The sequence below is a fragment of the Rhipicephalus microplus genome, chromosome 1 (assembly GCF_043290135.1).
Source record: "Rhipicephalus microplus isolate Deutch F79 chromosome 1, USDA_Rmic, whole genome shotgun sequence".
In the NCBI taxonomy this organism is placed as follows: Eukaryota; Metazoa; Arthropoda; class Arachnida; order Ixodida; family Ixodidae; genus Rhipicephalus; species Rhipicephalus microplus.
The window spans coordinates 208,567,587-208,585,905 of NC_134700.1; the positions used below are offsets into that span (position 1 = coordinate 208,567,587).

Sequence of the window (18,319 nt, forward strand, 5' to 3'; positions counted from 1 at the left end):
TCCCGCAGTTAGTCCAAAATTGGTTCAAAATCTGTGGCAGCGCAATTAGACCCCTAAAGGACCAATGGCATACCCCACTTTAGTCTTTTTCGGCTTAGAGTGTGGGCTAATTATTGCCGTTGAACCATACTTCCCTTTTATCGTGACACATCGTTTTACTATTTTATCGCGTACGGACGTTAATGAGGTGGTCGACCGAAGCACAGTTATGCTATAACTGAGTGCGCTGACTTCACTGTACCAGAGTTCGCGGATCGAGTCGCTTGAACGGGACTTCATCCCAGAGCCTGACCTATGGGAAGCATCAAGCTCCCTTCATTGGTTTTTAAAGCTTGATGTGGCAGCATAAGCTGCAAATTTGTAATAGACAGAACATAAGTCTAAAACACACGGCCCACGGACGTCTCACTTGCGGGCTGGCCCACCAATTTGCTTAATAAATGTGTTGATGAGCTGCAGAGGCATGAATAAGTATAGCAGGGGGCGCCTCAGGAGCATTTTTGTCGAGGCACCCCCCGCGGGCAGTGTGTGCTGATACAATGCAGTGGAATAGCTCTATATTCCAGAACTGGTGTCCCGATTTCAGGCATTTTGTACGTCAGTATCGATATGTGGTTCAGTCCTGGCACCAAATCCCCTTCAGAAATGAGCCACATGTAAAATAAGGAAAAATGTCCTGCAAATAGCAATGTCCTACCCCCTCTCTTGTTAGGAACTGCAGCAGCAATCCGTGCAGGAGCCTGGAACACCGAGTCACCGACCTTTAATGGGACACGCGGACTTTTAACCGGGCAAATTGATAGTTATTTTCAACACTAAAGCCGCATAATACTAACGACAAGGTACCGATAGGCTTTGTTGTATTTGAGTTACGCGGGCTAACCTGGTGCCGCCATCTACTGCCTCCATTTGTGCTTTGTTTACCGCCTCCCGGTAGATGGCGGCACTAGGTCAATTCTTCCAGAGCTCAGAATTTATCTAACTTCTCTGAGTTGCATCTAGTTACACAAAAAGTCACAGCAGCAGCTGTCTTCCAGAAAGGAAAAACAAGTAAAAAGTCGACACTACACAGGCCTAGCACAATCCTTGTCCGAGCTATTTGGTGCCAAAGTTCATGGTTGGTGCTGGTTCATGACTGAGGAGACTTCAGCGCGAATTGAGCCTCCCGTTTTTTCCCTCTGTGTTACTTGTCCTTGTTCAGTTTACACCGAAAAGTTTCCTAAGCGCGTACTCAACACAGGGCTACGTTATGCCATGGTACCCATGCATGTAGCTGAATGTTTATTTAGATGTTGTTTCTCCACTCTAAAGCTAGGCCAAATGAAGTCTGCGCATGAAACAATCCTGGCGACGGATGTTTCTCTTACGCGGGAAATTTCAAATTAGTCCGTTTCACCATGCACGCGGTTGGCAGTGGCCCTGAAATACGCACAGCACGTGCTCTGAACCACGACATACAGCCCGTTTTCACGTACTGATTGCCTTAACGCATGAATAAGTTAGCCAACTAAAATGTACTATTTGTCATGCGAATGACGCCCACCTCGTGTAAACGCACATGTTGAAGTAGGTAGTACACATGATGAGGGCGATTTTAAAATGGTGCGCTCGATTGGCGCAGCCAGTGGGACACCGCGCCTTTTGCTTCTTCTCCTGGTAACCTAACCGCTCGCAGGCACGCAAAACGTGCTCGGCATCATCGTTGCACACCGACACTTTAGCTCTCTCGAAGAAAAATAGCGTAGCAGATGCACAGAAAGCGCCACGACTAACAGCTCGTGTCGCATTCGCGCTATAGTATATTCTAGCGCTTTCTAGCCACCATACTCATAGAGAAATAAAAAAAAAGGCTGTAGGACAGTGGCGCCGCGTTGTGACCGCTTTGGGCGTCGTATGAAGCTGCCCGGTTGCGTGACGGCAAAGTTACGTGACCACACGAAGCAATCGAAGACTCTGGCGAGGTGTTAACGTGTGGCACAATCAGATACACATCTAATTTAAAATATGATTAAGTATAAGGAAATTAAATGCCACTGAGTTCCTAGATGACGCGCTGTGTAACAACGCATTGGCGCAGGCAGGCCGGTAGCCAGGAACTTGTTTCGGGCGGAGAAGGAGGGGGGCTCTTGTTGATTGATATGTGGGGTTAAACGTACCAAAACTACCATATGATTATGAGAGACGCCGTAGTGGAGGGCTCCGAGTTCCATAACGTGCAGCCGAATTTGAACATACGGGCCTACAGCATTTTCGCCTCCATCGAAAATGCAGCCGGGATTCGATCCTGCGACCTGCGGGTCAGCAGCCGAGTACCTTAGCCACTAGACTAGAGAAGGGGGGGGACTTGTTGAAGGCCGCGAAGAATATCTATTTTCTTTATTCTCGGTTGAACACCCTACTCCATGCAAATTTTAGGGAAGTGGGAGGCGGGCTAGGGCACACCTTATGGCTACGGGCCTAAGCACAGGTAAGCTTCTGCTGCAAGGTGCAGCTCTAGGACGGTAGCTTCGAAGAGTCGCGGCTTTGGCTGGTTGCTTTCCTTTTCTGTTAGGTGCAGCACGAAGCACACCCATTAACTTGGGCGATTGTCTTGAATGTTTTTCCCTGAATAAGACTGAAAATAGTGCTGCCTGCGGCTTGATGATCTGTTACTGCTACGATGATAGATTGCACACAAGATCACCGACTATCTGATACTCTCCAAACGGTGTGTTGAAGTCGTGCCCGTCTAGGACCCCTCTATTCACAAGTCAACTTCATCTACTCATGGGCCTCCTGCCAAAGCAGAAACATAGAAGGTCGTGTAGATTACTAAAATGCTTATTTGGGCCGGTTGGTGCATCATCAACAAAGCAAAAAATAGTGCTAAGCACGGGACAGTGAAAGAGACGGACAAAGCAGTAGCCTTCGTTGCCAATCACAGAGCAAGACACATTCGCAAAGGAAAATATCACGAAAAACTATGCCACCTCCCAAGCCAGAAGTGCACTTATGGAAGGCAGGCCACGAAAATTACCAGTGACCGGTCAGACTGAAACGTACAAGCACTAAAGGAAGAAAAATAAAGCGCCATGGAGACACCATGAAGACATTGCCCTAGTGCACAAGCATAGGATATTTTCACAGAACACAGTATTTAATGAAACTGGTACTAACTGGCTCCTATCAACAAATTTTGAGCATTGCAAAGGTGGCAAAACTTATATAATTTTGTTATATTTTTGTTGCATTGAATATGAAAATCGTGAACTGAATGACAAACTCATGCAGTTTTAAAGCATTTTTGTAAGGGGATCGAAATATTGCGTATATGCATCATGTTCGGGTGTAAACTCACCTTATCCTCCTCCTTTTTATTGTTAGAAGGCACAGAGACAAAGTAAGCAGCGGTTGTTTGAACATTAATTATTTATTTACATGGTTCACAGCCAACATAAGAAAAAAAATACAAACAATGACAAAATTTTGAGGAATTAAGTAAGCCTTTTTTGTATGTACATAAATTGCTTTCAAAAGCAAAATGTTAAAAATTTTGACTGCGAGCACATGTTCGCTCACCTTTTCTCTTTTTTTTTTGTTTTCCTTTCCCCCAAAACCAGTGAGATTTAAGATACACATAATATACACAAAAAAGGGAGGGATGGGCATATCACAACAAGTCTCCTGCAATGCGGTTAACAACAAGCAGTCGCACAACGGAACTTCCAAGCCAGAGGTAGCTGCTCTGCCCGGTGGCTTCACAAAGGCTGCCACGTTCAGGAGTTTAAATTGCACTTGTCAAATAAGGCACACGTCAAGTGACATCCAAAAAGAATTCAATTTCTCCAGCTGCTACAAATGGGTCGGTTAAAAGTGATAAAAATAAAAAAATAGCTGCACAAACTTGAGACTGCACCAAACATTCTTGTCGGCATGGTGTTTGCCAGAAAAAGGGTTTCAAGCTGCGCTGCATGCCTTGCGACAAGAATGGGCAGTCTAAGATGTAAAAGAGAACAAGTGGGGGAAAAATAGGCAACAATAAAAGCTGCACCGCTGTGCAATGCGAGGAAGGAATGACCAGCTCCAACTTTTTCCTGCCCTCAAAATACAGGATTTTCTATAATACTTATTCTCCGGTGACCCATAACATTTTTGCATTTTTTTTCCTTAGCTTACTCTTTAGAACATAACAGCAGTCCTTTTTTTTTTGTACTTCTTCAGTCACAACCATAAATGAGATGACATGTCAATTCTAAGAGCGACAAGTCTCAATGAGTTACCGAAAACCACCAAAGCACTAATACTGATGGAGGGCTCCCTTCGTTCCTCGCCATTTCACAGAAGTTGACAATTTGCCGATGTAAAAATTAAACAAACCAGTTCTTTTAGTCTGTTTGCTCGTCAAAAAGCAAATCACGCAAAGCATGATCGTTGGAGCAAAAAACAGAACCTCATGTGCAGCGACAAAATCCTCGTAGGCATTACATTGCACTGTAAAACAGCAACAAAACCAAAAAAAAAAAAAAGGCAGACTTCATGGTTGCAGCTTTGCATTGTCGCCTCACCCATTGCATTGCATCTGGGATCACTTTAGCACATTGCAGAATAAGTGAACAAGAACAGCCAGGCATGCTAACTTCATACTTTAATTGAGTTTCAACAAGCTTATGGATAGCTAGAAGGCACGTAGGGAGAAAGGACATGGTTAAAAATTCTCTTGGAGCTTAAGCAGGACACACCCAGTTGTCCCTGAAATGGACAGTTCATCTATTATGGCCCTTTCTAATTTTTCTTACGTTTCGTGGCTTCAACACAAAAGTGCTACAAGCAGTTAAGGCACTTAGGTCACCTTTTCTCCAACTTAGCAAAGGTCCATCATGGCTGTGTAAATGCAGCTACAACATCTGTACAAGGGTGAAAAAAAAAAGGATAAAAGAGATGTGTACAAGAAGGAAATAACGAAACAATGCGTCCCATGACGATGCGTCACATTGCACGTGCTTTACACACGTTTGGCACTCAAAAGCAACCTTTACATGTCATTCATGAAAAAAAAAATAGAGAAGAAAAAAATGATTTCAGGTCTTCAGGAGTTTGTGGTACCTCCCTTTCCTTTCTTTGCCTTTTTTTTTTTGTTGCTTACAACCTTTGTCTAAGTCTCCATTTCAGTAAGCGATGTATAAAAGAAATGACAGAAGTGACGACACAAGCAAGGCTCCGAGGTTACAACCACGAGCCTTCTGGCGCTCTTGCAGATGCTGCGCATGGTGAATGAACTCAATGTAACAAGAAAACACCATTCACTCTCACACACACACCCACACATGCATGCACGCATGAAAAATAACATTTTCTCCCTGCACACAAAAGCACATTTGCTGGACTGGTAACAAGACTGTTGGCAGAACCATGGTTAGCAGTTATTTCCACCAGCTTCAAGGGTTACAATTGGCAAAATGAAAATAAGATTTAATGAAAATAAGCAAGTAAAAGTATAACTTTTTCTGGTATAATAAGCATCTATTAGGGGCTACTAAAAACGTGTACCAAAACAAACCATATCCTCAGCTAAAGACAGATAAAAAGTGTAGAAAAAGGAAGACATACTAATGGGGAACGCTTAGGCATACATATGCTGTGCCTCTGCACAGAAAAGTACAAGAAAAAGAAAACAAAGGTAGGCTTATTAGCGTACTAAATTGAATAAACAAAAGTGACAAAAAAATGTTATGATGGGCACTTTGCCGATTAACCTCACAGAAGGTCACTGCAGGACATTGAAAGCAGACTTGAAAGCTGCTTTTACGCGAGCTTTTGAAGTCGGCACAACGTACCAAGAAGCTGCTGTGTTAACCATAGGTTCTGGCAATCAGCCTTGCCCCTCATCAGTCACAGACAGCTTCACAAAGGGAGAGGAGCTCTATTCATGGATGGAATGGACGCTGACAACCTCAGTCATGCAGCTAACTCAAATATACAAGTTCCTCTTTCAAAAAGAGAACACAGAAAGGAGAAGGAAGAAAAACAAGGATAAACAGCATAGGAACAAATAGGTGCAAATATGTGAGCCCCACGGGACAAGACATTGCCAGTGGGGGCTGCACAAGACCTTTGTTATTGCTTGACATGTCAAATAGTACTTCCTGATACAGCGACAGACAGTTTGTTAAAACTCCTAAAAAATATGATGCAGGTCACGTGTTGCCCCTAACGACACTGCCCCCTTCAGTATAAGGTATGTGCACAAATAACAGTGCCACGCAATAAGCGGACAGCAAGCCTTTCACTCAGATGAGCGAAGGCTGCAAAAAGGCACATTTCATGGATACAACAATTTGAGCAAGCTCTGCCCATACACAGAGACGGGACATTTTTAAGTTTGCAAAGGAAGGGACATTCAAGCATGGTACCTTTTGCTGCCTTTTTAACGATTGCAGAACACCCTCCCATAACCTCCCTTTGCACCAAGTCACAACACTTAGAGGTAATAGCTTAAAATACTGCACTAAAATTCAAGGCTTTGACAATCGCAGTGAAATAGCAGACGTCATTTTCATGCACGAAAACATTTAGTAGTAAGCGTAATATATGGCAGCCCAACTGCCACAGAAAGCAAATTTTCACACATTATACTCCAGTCACAATGGCAAAAACTGTGTATAATAGACGTTACGTTGATAAGGCACACAAGCATGCATGTCTGCAAAGACAATACACACGCGGTGTTGGTAAGGCACACAGGTCTAAAGCAAGTTTGGCTCATGCGACACAATGCACACAGTGTTGCAGTGACTGTGCACTTGCTCTACACAAGCTTATCAATAATGGACGATAATTGTCCCTCTAAATATGTTTACAGATATCAGCAAATCCAACATCAGTTGAACTGCTGATTAATAATAGGTGCTTCCAAAATTCATCAACATAAGGCACTTCAAGTGGACAGCAGCGTTTCATGCAGAATCCTGCACGTAAGAGGCACAGGCAGCAACTTCTTGGTATCCAAAGCTGGACGTTAAACCTTGAAAACTGCACGGCCTACAGATGTTCCTGGTAGAAACACAAGGCACTGGAAGGTATGGAGAGGGCGTTCATGCTTCTTGGCCTACATGACTTGGGCTTGTTTCGATGAAATATTAAAGTTGAATGGCAGTGCACCAGTCTGCTTTTTCTCAGAAGGGAGACAGTCCAAGGAAGAGGTTGGTAGAAAGCTGGCAGAGAGAAAGAAGGGAGGCAAAGGAGAGTGGTTGTCAGGCACTGTCCTAAAGCCATGTGAGCACGCTGTCCTTGCTGGACGTTAACAATGCCTCCATGTCTGACAGAAGGTCTCCCTGCAGCTCCTCCTAGGGAAGCAAAGAAGAGAACACAAAGTGCACAGTGAGCACAGACTACTGGGTTTTTGGTACAGTGTGCAAAAACAGCACAGTGTATCTCGAGCGAGAATGCTCTTACTGGCTTGAAAAATGGAGGTCACGTGAACTATGGCCAGTAACAGGTCTAGAATGCAGCAACAAACGCACCTCAGAGTGGGTTTGTATCATGTGCCAGCCAATACTCTTCGCTCGTTTCTCCCTTTGTAGCGTGGGCATGTGTGCGTCTTGTGTTCACTTCTTAAAAGCCAGAGAACTGTCATTACTCGGCTTGCGTCTAATACTCGGTGCAAGCGTCCACTTAACCTCAAGTTATCCCCGCAATACCTTGTGCAGTGTCGTCACTTGGTCACTACAGCCTGTGCTTGTAGTGTTCTTTCGGGCAAGGACCATGCGACCTTAACTACGAGGAGTCTTTTGAAGTGTGTCACCAACATTACTGTGCAAATTTGTGAGGCTTGCAATTCAGGAAAAAGTAATTATGATGTGTTAACAGCACATAAGGCAAGTGTCAACTCATAGGTGAACATTTGGCAAAAGTCTGCCTTCGCACCCTTGTGGAAGAAGCCAGACCGGCTTTGAAAGGTCGGGTCTTTTTTCTAAAATATATTTTGGTTGGAGTTTTCTCATTCTTCCAAGTGTCAACTCGCTTGTGCTACTAATTGCTATGCAGTTCTCTGAGCACGCCAGCTGTGCCTGCCTTTAAATATAAGAGTCTGATGGCTTAGCCACAATGTGTCAATTTACTATTGAGATACCATTGCCTCTTCTCTCCCACGTAATCTCTCAGTGGTTGCATCACACCTTCTGAATAGGTGTTTTTTCCCCTCTTGACTTGTAATTGACTGCAGATATTTGCTGAATGTTGCCATGTCCTGCTTTCAGAAATGTGCCAGATTTGCACATCACAACGCTTCACGCAATGCACAGATCGAATGATATGCTGCCAAAGCATGTGGAGAGACACTAATAGATAGTTGATCCTTTTCATAGAGTGCTGATGAATTGTTTGCAAGCTTTAGAACAGCATGGCGAATTTCTCCCTTTAGTGTCCAGTTTTAATACAATTGGCCCAAGTGCCAAACCTATCTGTAGTTTTCTTTTCTTGGTGTGGCCCAAGTTTTTGGTGTAAGAAAAAGTAGCTTTAGTGAGTTGCTCTTGATCCATGGTGTATCGCTGTAACAAGCAAGCAGTGCAGCGCCCAGTGTTCTCAAGTGCGTGCGTGTGAGCGACATTTTGAGGCTGTTCCAGCAACTAGCTGCTTTTGTTTGCTAACACCTCGGAAAGATGAAGTAGCAAAATGACTTGAAGAAAAATTGAAGTTAGCAGGTGAAAAATATTCATACTATCATAAATGACATAATTAAACACATTCCTTTCTTTTTTTTTTTTTTCAAAGGTGGGGTTAACACTCACATGCATTTGCTGGTAATACAATTATTCTGACACCACAAATAACCATGCAACATAGTTAAACATGCATACAACTTCAGTGAACTTGGAAGTAAAGTACTATATATTTGTTTACGAAATTCACTAATCAGCTACCGATAGGTCTGTTGTACAGCTGGACGGCATTTCATGAGCAGGCTATTTGTGATCAATTGAAAGTGAACAATGAGCAGAAGTGTCAGCCACTGTATTGTGAATGAACAACTACAATCCTTTTGGTGATGTACACTCCTAGCTCTTAGTGCAACCTTGTTCTTTTTTTTTTTATTGAATGCGAGTTCTTTGGCCCTGTCGAGTGGTTAACAACCAAATGGTATTGCCTATCTTCGTAAAAACATTACTGACTTTACGAAATGTAGTACTATAATTTTAGCAAGAATGTCATGCTATGTGTAGTGCGCTCAGGTTTTGCAGACCAAAATAAGTTTATTTGCTGGCAGCTGAAGCAGCACCTTTATTAATCATTAACTACAACTGCATACTGCTGCCGTCGCACGCTATGCCCTATCAGTGCAAATTATGTGTTGCCATAGTTTACAGGGCAAGCACTGATATGCAAGATATAAAATGTAAGACGAAAGGTGAAATATGACAGAAACATAAAAAAAAATGCATGTCAAAAGGCAAGCTTTGATGATTTTTATAATTTTATTTCCTCTTCGTACCCTTATTTATAAAATTCTTGAGACCCTGCCGCCAAGCAGTAATAAATACAAAAAAAATCATCTTACTGTGCGGCATAATGTACAAATCTTTCTCAAAGTGTTCCTGTGCTGCCTATGTAACGTGGTGCACCTTCAAAGAAGCACTTACGATTTAAATGCAGGAGATTATAACTACACAACAATGACACATGCAGCAAAGAGTTGTGCCATGCCATTGAATTTTTTCAACCTGGTCGAAGGCCAAATGTATCAACCCATCAGCCCAACACCACTCAAAAACAATGCCTGCTCACCTGTAAACTGGGCACAAGATCATCAGAGTCCATGTTCTCTGTGCCCAGGTCAATGCCCGTGCCTTGTAGGCCGTCTAAACTCAATTCACTGTTCTGGTTATTGGGGTCTGCGAACAAGAAAAAGTAGGAAAGCAGAAAATTATAAGTACCATACTGTAATTACACAGCTACTGCTGAATTATGAAACTTAATAAATCCAGATCTGTAAGACGGGACTGGTTTCATTGAATCATTGCACAATTACCCAATGCCAAGCGTTTTCAATTTTTACTTCAAACATTTCACATGAACATTTCCTTCAAAGTTTTAATAAAAACATGCTCCATCACAGCGGTCAAAGATCCCACAGTACACAGAATTCTGGAGCAAACTTCCGGCACAGTGTCAGGGATGATGAAAGAAAGCTGAATCTGATATGAGCCAGAAGTTTCTATTGACATGAAGCTTGAAGTTGGGATGGTTGGCTTTGACATTGAATAAATTTTACTAGTGAGAATAAGGCAGGGACAAAGAAAGGTGCACACAGGTTGATCACCAGAGTCCCATGAGAGGTGTCTGAAAGATGAGACATTAAGTATGACATGAAGTGTAGTGATAGATGGCACATACAAAAAATATCAGTCATCTTCCTAGTGTCCCTACTAACTATGACGCTTCTGCAGAGAAATAATTGACTGTTCTGCCGTTACAGCACAACAACCAGTGCCATAAACACTGACACTGTTGACAAATTCACGCACTGATCGGGGGGGAAAAATGGGGGAAGAGGTGATAACAGGAAGCACAAAGCCCTTGATGACCTACCATCATTGAGCCCAGCATCAATGCTGTCATCCATACTGGAAAGGAAATCTTCCGGAGTATGTGGCAACGAGTAGTTTGGGCCCAGCCCGAGCCCACTGTCGGCACTCTCCTGGCGCGAATGGAAGTCCCCACCCAGAAAAGGGTCTGTTGTGGGGCCCACTCCAACAACATCACTTGCAGTAGGAGACGTTGGGCTTGGGAGAATTTCCTCTGTCAGTGTACGTCGCAGCATCATCTCCTACGCACAAAACAGATATAATATGCAGTGAAAAACAGGGGCCAATGTGAAGACCACATTTTAGTGCAACTATCAAATTAGAAAACTGTTTCCCTCAAATCTCGTCTACATCGGCACATGTAGCTTAGCTGAAACAGTTTCTCTACAAATGGCCAACAAGCTACATAAAAGTTTCTCGATCATGTGCATCGACACACACAGCATGTTACAAGGCAGGCTTTGCAACATCCCTTTCTGTGGGGAACTAGGGTGTTCCACGTTAAGCTAGTGAGGATGGAGAGTCGAAGAGCTTGAGTGCCAAGATTGTAAAGCTAATAAAAAAACAAGGATGTGCGAACAATGATTTCCGGAACCAAATCAAATGAGGAGTCAAAAAATGCCAAAAGTAAATAGAAGATTGAGTACTTTTGAAACCTCAAACAGCTATTCTTGCAATTATTAATATGAAATAATGCTGAAATCCTAGTAAATTCTGATACTATTCATAATTATTGCATTATAAGCCCAATAGGAGTGCCAAGCACTAATAATCAGTTTATTTTTATGCACAAAATCCTGCAGAGAGTCCAAACAATCTCTGTACAGAATGGCTTCCCGAGTGAAGCAGCCTGCTGCGCTAAAAAAAGTCTCATATCTATGGGTGTCGGCAGCAGAGTGCAAAAGGGGCACTTGGCCCCCTCAAGCTTCAACAGCACTTGCCTTCACCCAAGCTACACCAGCGCTCTCCTCTTCTGCCACAAGCGATGCAACATTAGAATTTGCACCCCCCCCCCCCCCAGAAAAAATCCTGCAGACGACCATGCACATATGTTGTGCTTAACTATGACTGTGGAAATGAAACTGGTCATGTTTCTGCACTACCCTATTGTTCATCCGGTAAATTAACCTGTATCATTGCACGCTGTGGAATTAACAAATAGAGAATAACAATGATGATAGACATCAATATGACAATTAGTAGTGAGCACTATTAATGAACTTGATGGCACTGTCAGCCCAAGAATTCATCATGCTAAAATGAATTTGTCAACAGCTTGACCAATGCTAACACAATAATGATCCATTGACTAACATATAGTCAAACCTCACTATGTACAACAAAACTGACAAGACAGGGGAACATTTCGTTAAAGCAGAAATTTGCTGGGGCACATCGCCAATGATGTATTCATACATGTTCCCCTCTATGAGCACATTTCCAGCGTCCCGAAAGTGCAAGAATATGTCATATCATTTTCAATTTTCACGTATGTTGGTTGCGCTGCCTAAAATTTCAATATGGAGGGATAAAAGATGGAATACCTGTCTGCTACGAATATAAGGCAACAAAAACGACATGGTCATTCACTAGAAAAAAAAAAGCTCAGTGTTTTCGTTTGCAATGAGATCATTAGTTTCACACAAGCATCTGCACAGTAAATGCACACTGACTGCAGGACAGCACATGGTTCAAAGCAGAGCAAACATTGGTCAAACGACAAAATAGGCAAACAGGGCAAAACTTTGCATCCACTCACATTACGTGCGGAGTTTCCAAGGAATGCCGTCTGCAAAAAGCAACAAAAACAGGCCAATTTTGAGTTGTAGTAGCATGCCCCATTTTCAGTTAGCAACTAGCTTACAAAGCAACGCAACGCTCGCCTTACAACAAACAAGCAGGCACATCAAGCAGCAGTGCTACACACAAAACACGACATAAGGCAGGGTCACACAGATACGAAAGCACGCAAACCGAGCATAAACAACATGCCATACTGCTCCATTTTCATGTCGTCCTACCTTTTCCCTCTCGCTACAGGCAAAAAACTATGCGTAGAGGCATTACGTAAGGTAAGCATGGTAATCACACTCCTGTTGTGCTAATAAGGGCTGGTTGGTTGAACTTCAACATGCTGAATATACTGCAGAGACAACAGGATGTGAGAAGACTACAAGAAAGTGTCAGTTTGGAATATGCGGCAACGATTCGGTTCTGGGAAATGTCTCCAGTTGGAGCAGTATGTATGTAAAATTAGCATGTGTGTGCATGTGTCGCAAGTGCGCAGAAATGCAGCAATGATTGCGACAAATGTAGTCTGACATCAATAGTATGACTGAACTCCCATGAGGACATGTTACAACCTTCTTCTTCTTCATGGCCAGAGTCGATCTTGAAGGCGATACAATGCAACACTATCTCAAAGTCTGCGCTTCTACAAGAAAAGATGAGTGACACCGAGATATCCTCCCTTTTATGGGCAACTTTCTGTGACGTGAAGCGATGCACTGGGGGGGACAGTGGTAAGGTGTAACTTGTGCACGCGATTCCTGAACCCATGGCTCAAAGGGAACTACAACTAACATGTGTACCTGTTCTCATATTTGTAAGCGGTTACTATGTACGCAACGCATGCATCACTGATCTCAAAGCACCAGGCAAGATGATGACAGTGCCTCAGGTACACACCTGGCGAAGGATCTCTTGCTGTCGAATCTTGAGGCGCTCTCTTTCCATCTGCAGTTGTTGCAAGCGCATCTTCTGCTGGCGCTGCTGCTGGAGGGTTAGAGAGCTGGTCGCGGCCACCACAGCAGAGATGGAGTTCATCGTGTCTGGAGAGGTGGGTCCTGTACTGCTCACCGCATTTCCGGAGCCCTGCATCATTAGGCAGAAATGACATCACTATGGCACCATCCTATGACTGCCTACCGTGCAACTGCTGGGCTTACATAAAAACCAACTGAAGCCCGCAAAGCACAATTAGTAGTAGTATTGCATTTTTAAACAATGACACAAGCATACAAACATGCGCAAACAAATACATAACGATTGCTGCACATGTAAAGAGACTCCTCCGTGAATTCCAAGTCAATACAGCATCCCAACTAAGCATCGTTGGCACAGCACACCTGTGGACAGGCTGACGTGGACAGGCATGAAACAGCGATACAACACGTCGATGAATAATTATGGTGTTGTGAAAAGGGATATAAACAAGAAAGAATTTTTCGCGTTCTGTCACTATTTACATACTACTAGATGTTCTTCACAACGCATTAGAGTCTACACCCTTAGCAGCACTGCATTTCGCATTAGCACTTGCCTTCGTTTTCTTCAGGGTGCACAACTCAGCTGAACTGTGATTATACTTTTGAAAATGATGACGTTGATCAGTAAACATAATTTTGTACTGAAAGCACATGCAAAAAATACTGTGTCATAAAAATAAACACAAGCAGGCCCCATTGATAGTGATGAATCCACTGCCGTACCTGACTCTGTTGGTGGCCAGGAAGCTGAGAGGCATGGCTCTGGAGAAGAGGTTTCTGAGCATGGGCAGCTGCATGAACGTAAGAAAACAAAACAAAAATGGTCATATTTCATTCAATCGCTTCCCGTTTTAGAGCCTGTTTCATTTATATGGACACTCTCGGCTGGATTTCGCCGCCAGCATCGACGTGGGCGTCGATGTCATGCACCGTATAAGTATCTATATATATGAAAATGCAAGAAACACATCAAGAAAAAAAAAACCGCAGGCGGAATCGAAGGTGGGACCTCCACTTCGTGATTGCGAGCCTTTAACCACCGAGCGGTACCTCCTTAAGCCTTCAAACGACGAGCTATTTATATCTACAACTTAACGCTGTTGGCGGGCATGTCGGGGGGGGGGGGAAGAAACTATCATGTTTTCAGCATTATCAGCAAGATGGCGCAATGAGTGCGCGGTGGCTAAAACCCCTATACCTTCGGAAAAGTAGAGCGTTCTTTTGATTTGCGCCGCTTCCTCCTCTCCCCGCCGGTTTATTGATATGTGGAGTTCAACGTCCCAAAACCACCATATGATTAAGAGAGACGCCGTAGTGAAGGCTCCGGAAATTTCAACCACTTGGGGTTCTTTCACGTGCACCCAAATCCGAGGCCTCCATCGGGAATGCAGCCGCCGAAGCCAGGATTCGATCCCGCCACCTGCGGGTCAGCAGCCGAGTACTTTAGCCACTAGACCACTACGGCGAAGCAGTCCCCGCCGGAGCTTCTTGTTTCTTCGGGTGGATGCGGCAAAGAACCGGTTTTCGCCGCCATGTTGGATGCGCCAAAGCGCCACTGTGTTGCTTGTTCGCCGCATTCAAAGTGCATGACGTGTGAGAGCATTTCTCTCAGGAGTGGTTAATGTTTCGAATTTCATGATTATCCCGGCTGTTCTCAAGCGCAGCCCGTGCCTGCAACATCGTGCATGGCGCGTGTGCTCCTTATGAAATGAACCCCTCGCACTTGCAAAAAAAAAAAAAAACGCTTCTTGCAATACATATGACAATGTGCCCAACTTTTGCATTAATTTGAGGTGATGGTGTGCGTCGTGTTCAGAGAATACATCGCTAGAAATGGGCGAGTGGTAACGTGGACAGTGATAACGCGTCTGCGTTTTTCGACCTCTACATCACAGCACCATCTTGGCCGTCCAGCAATTCGAAATAGTTTCCGTGTGGAAGAACAACCTTTATCACCTACATTATCTGCAACGCCCATAAAGACATGTAAAACCTCAAGACAATGGTTGCCAACTGCGCCGCAGAAGACAAACATCTCAGAACGGCGTACTGCGCGCACAAGTCATTGGACAGGCAGAGGAGAGGTAGCGTGTGAAGCATCACGAAAGTTCTCAGTGAGCACTTTCACGAACATTCTTCGCATTGCTGCAGCTATAAAATATCGATAGCTTGAACACACGGGAACTATTCCTTCCAAAACGGAGGGGCTTAAGACAGGACAGCTGCGATTTAGTTACTTCTTACCGGTTCAATAATTATCGTGCCGAGTTTACTGACTTGAATTTCAACATGTTCTCAATAAACCCAGTTATGTATATCAGCGCCAGATACACAAGGAAACACTACGCTGTAAAAAGAAGTTTACACGGCGTGCAATTCACTACTGGCACTGTAGCACTTGTGCATGACTTGAAGCAGCTCCTCTGCCGATGGTGAGCGCACCCAGTCTTGCTGAGAAAATCAACACAGAAGAATCATTACATAAAGCCGTATGCAAGGCACGGCACACGGCCACGGCTGTACAGGAGCAGCTGTAACTAATGCAGTGGCCTATAGGGGCTTCAGCGGCGGCTCTCATCTCTCAAGTGTACTGTGGCCCGCGAAGAGGAAAGTGGACGATCTCTCGCGCGCCCTTTATCTCCCGGTGGGGAGGATCCACGTCTTGGCTGGCGTTGGGTTTGCACTGGAACGATTCTGTTGTAGTTACGGGGCGCACAAAGGTCACTGCAATCGTTGCAGTCTCTGTTCGCGAAAAGGGCGCGCTTTTCAGACACAGCGAATTAACAACTGAGCCACTTCTTTGCGTTCATCTATACCTGTGAGTACGTTTCGTGCGTCATTTGTACGTGAGAAACGCGGGGCCCGTTTCGATCTGGTTGCCGTTCTGCGCGTGACCTTCCAATTTGTTGCTATCGCGTTCATTACTTCGCATTTGCGGCAAAGCTGCGACTTTTTTCAACTGTTTCATAGAACACACAGACATGTTTATATTCAACATAGGTTGTGAAATGTCACCTCAACGAAAAAAAAAAAAAAAACACTTAAAAATAATCATATATTTATACTGACTACTCAGCTAGCCTAACTAGTAATAATTTTTCCCATGAGGCCCATTGGTGCAAATCTGCAACAAAATGACCAACCTCCCATTTGTTGCAAATCTGCAACAAATCTGCAACCTCCCATTTTTACGGCATAAATGATGTTGGCATGTTTGAACGGCAAGCTAAATTCAAGATATTGATAATTGAACTATACTGTCATGTGGAGCAGTGCTGGGCTTTCATTTTTGGTCCTTAAGATCGTTTCTGATCCTTAAGAACTAGCGGTTGCAAGAACTTGCAAGCACATAAAAAAGGACCACTTCAAGTTGAACAGATCTTAATGATGGCAATGCCGGGTGCGAAATGCTGCCGATGTAAGGCTGAACAAGCTCAGATTTTTGTCTACTTATATGCAAGAGCATATGAACTGCTACACATAATACGGGGCAAGCAGTTGTTACTTTTGTCTTGGTCCAGTGATGTTGTAATAGCAAATATCCAACACTACCAACTGATTTAGCTTCATTTACAGGGTGTGCTTCAAGCACTCCACCACATCATAAAAATAAGTTTAATATCTTGGATTCAAATAGGATCCGTATCAGATATTAAGCTGATAAGAACAGATACTACACTTTGATCTTAGCTCTCCCTGCCTTCTTCCTTTTGTTGCTTCCTCCTACAGGGTGTACTAAGATATGCTCTAGTGCATAAAAGATTGCTGGAACGAGCAAGAGCTCAAAGCCCATTTGCAGACAGAAGGGCAGCTTACGTATCCTAGGGTCGAACCAGCTTGTTGTACGTTCAATGTGGTTGATGAAGTAAACCTCTCCCTCAGCTGTGGTGGCCTGCTCCCAACCATCTGGAAGTGGACCCAGGTTCTTGAATGGCCCTGCTGGGGGAGCAGCTGTGTGTGGTGGCGGCGGAGGCGTTGCGTGGTGCTTTGTGCTTGGAGTCTTCTTGCGAGGGTCATCCCAGGTTGTCGTTTGTGTCAGGTGGCTGCAGAGGGAAAAGACATAAGCATTATGACCAGCTCATAAGATTCCATAATGCAGGCTAAAAAACTTACATACTATTACATCGTTACTCAACCTGGTGATGCAACTTGCCCAATCAAGCTTGTGTAAGCTCTATTGTGCTTTCTCCTTTCTCAGCCCACAATATATAGAACAATTATGAAATATAAGATATCATTCAGCTTACGCGCAATGGATTATCCTATAACTACTCCTGCTCACAGGGGTGTAGGTAAAGTGCTTCAACTCCCGAAAAAGAACTTAAAAAATGATCGATTTATAGCCTGCAAAACATACAACATGTCCTTTGTTACAAAATGGTAAATATTTACTCCCGATATTATGATAAAACTGCATTAAGCAAACTTAATTCAGTAATATACTACATTCTGTGGGTTGTCCTGGCATCATTGTGGTGATGACTAATGACAATAATAACAATGCACATGTTTTGTGTCCTTTCACGCTTACTTTGTTAAAAGTATTGACTCGCTTAAGTAAGTATGATTTCCCCGTCGACCCGCACACACATATCTACGTGCAATACCAACGAAACAAGCAATAATAAAGATGCCCATTTGCGTCCAAACCTGAAGGAAGTTATCACTAGAGCGCAGAAATATACATCTTTACTGCGCGTGTACACAGGGATCATTCGCTTCAGAAAAGCAGAGCCGGCCTCTTATAACCTTCCTCAACGACAGAGCAAGGGGCGGGGTACGATGTATCAAGGCACCCTCCGGGCGTGCCGATGATGATGACGCGCGCGCTGCAGAGCGCCGAGCCGCAGGGCCTGCGCGGTTCGGGGGCCGGGCGCGTAGCTGCTTCGCGTCCCAAAATAAGTCAATGCCCCTCGGCAGTCCAACAATAACAACATCGGCCGCTCCGCGGCGCTGCCTTTTTTAGGCAGCCTTCTTTCGCAGCCCATGACC

The 18,319-nt window shown here is 44.0% G+C and overlaps 1 protein-coding gene and 1 non-coding gene across 4 annotated transcripts in view; both read right to left on the reverse strand.

Annotated features, from left to right (window-relative positions):
• Positions 1-3,390: 3,390 nt before the first annotated feature.
• The window catches only part of yki (Transcriptional coactivator yki), a 205,484-nt gene continuing 190,555 nt past the window's right edge, over positions 3,391-18,319 (reverse strand). Inside the window, exons 2-8 of one of the 3 annotated variants that reach the window (XM_075891125.1) lie at positions 17,144-17,370; positions 14,051-14,118; positions 13,248-13,433; positions 12,319-12,348; positions 10,564-10,801; positions 9,760-9,866; positions 3,391-7,190 (exon numbers count right to left, since the gene is read on the reverse strand). In XM_075891125.1, coding sequence (XP_075747240.1) covers positions 7,152-7,190; positions 9,760-9,866; positions 10,564-10,801; positions 12,319-12,348; positions 13,248-13,433; positions 14,051-14,118; positions 17,144-17,370 — 895 coding nt within the window. In that variant the 3' untranslated portion in view covers positions 3,391-7,151. Of the gene's footprint in view, positions 7,323-9,759; positions 9,867-10,563; positions 10,802-12,318; positions 12,349-13,247; positions 13,434-14,050; positions 14,119-17,143; positions 17,371-18,319 lie in introns of all 3 variants that reach the window. The other 2 variants (XM_075891123.1, XM_075891124.1) reach the window with 2 other exon arrangements.
• LOC142771529 (U2 spliceosomal RNA) lies at positions 16,838-17,021 on the reverse strand. Its single transcript, XR_012885973.1, has one exon. It is a non-coding gene; the product is annotated as a U2 spliceosomal RNA (small nuclear RNA).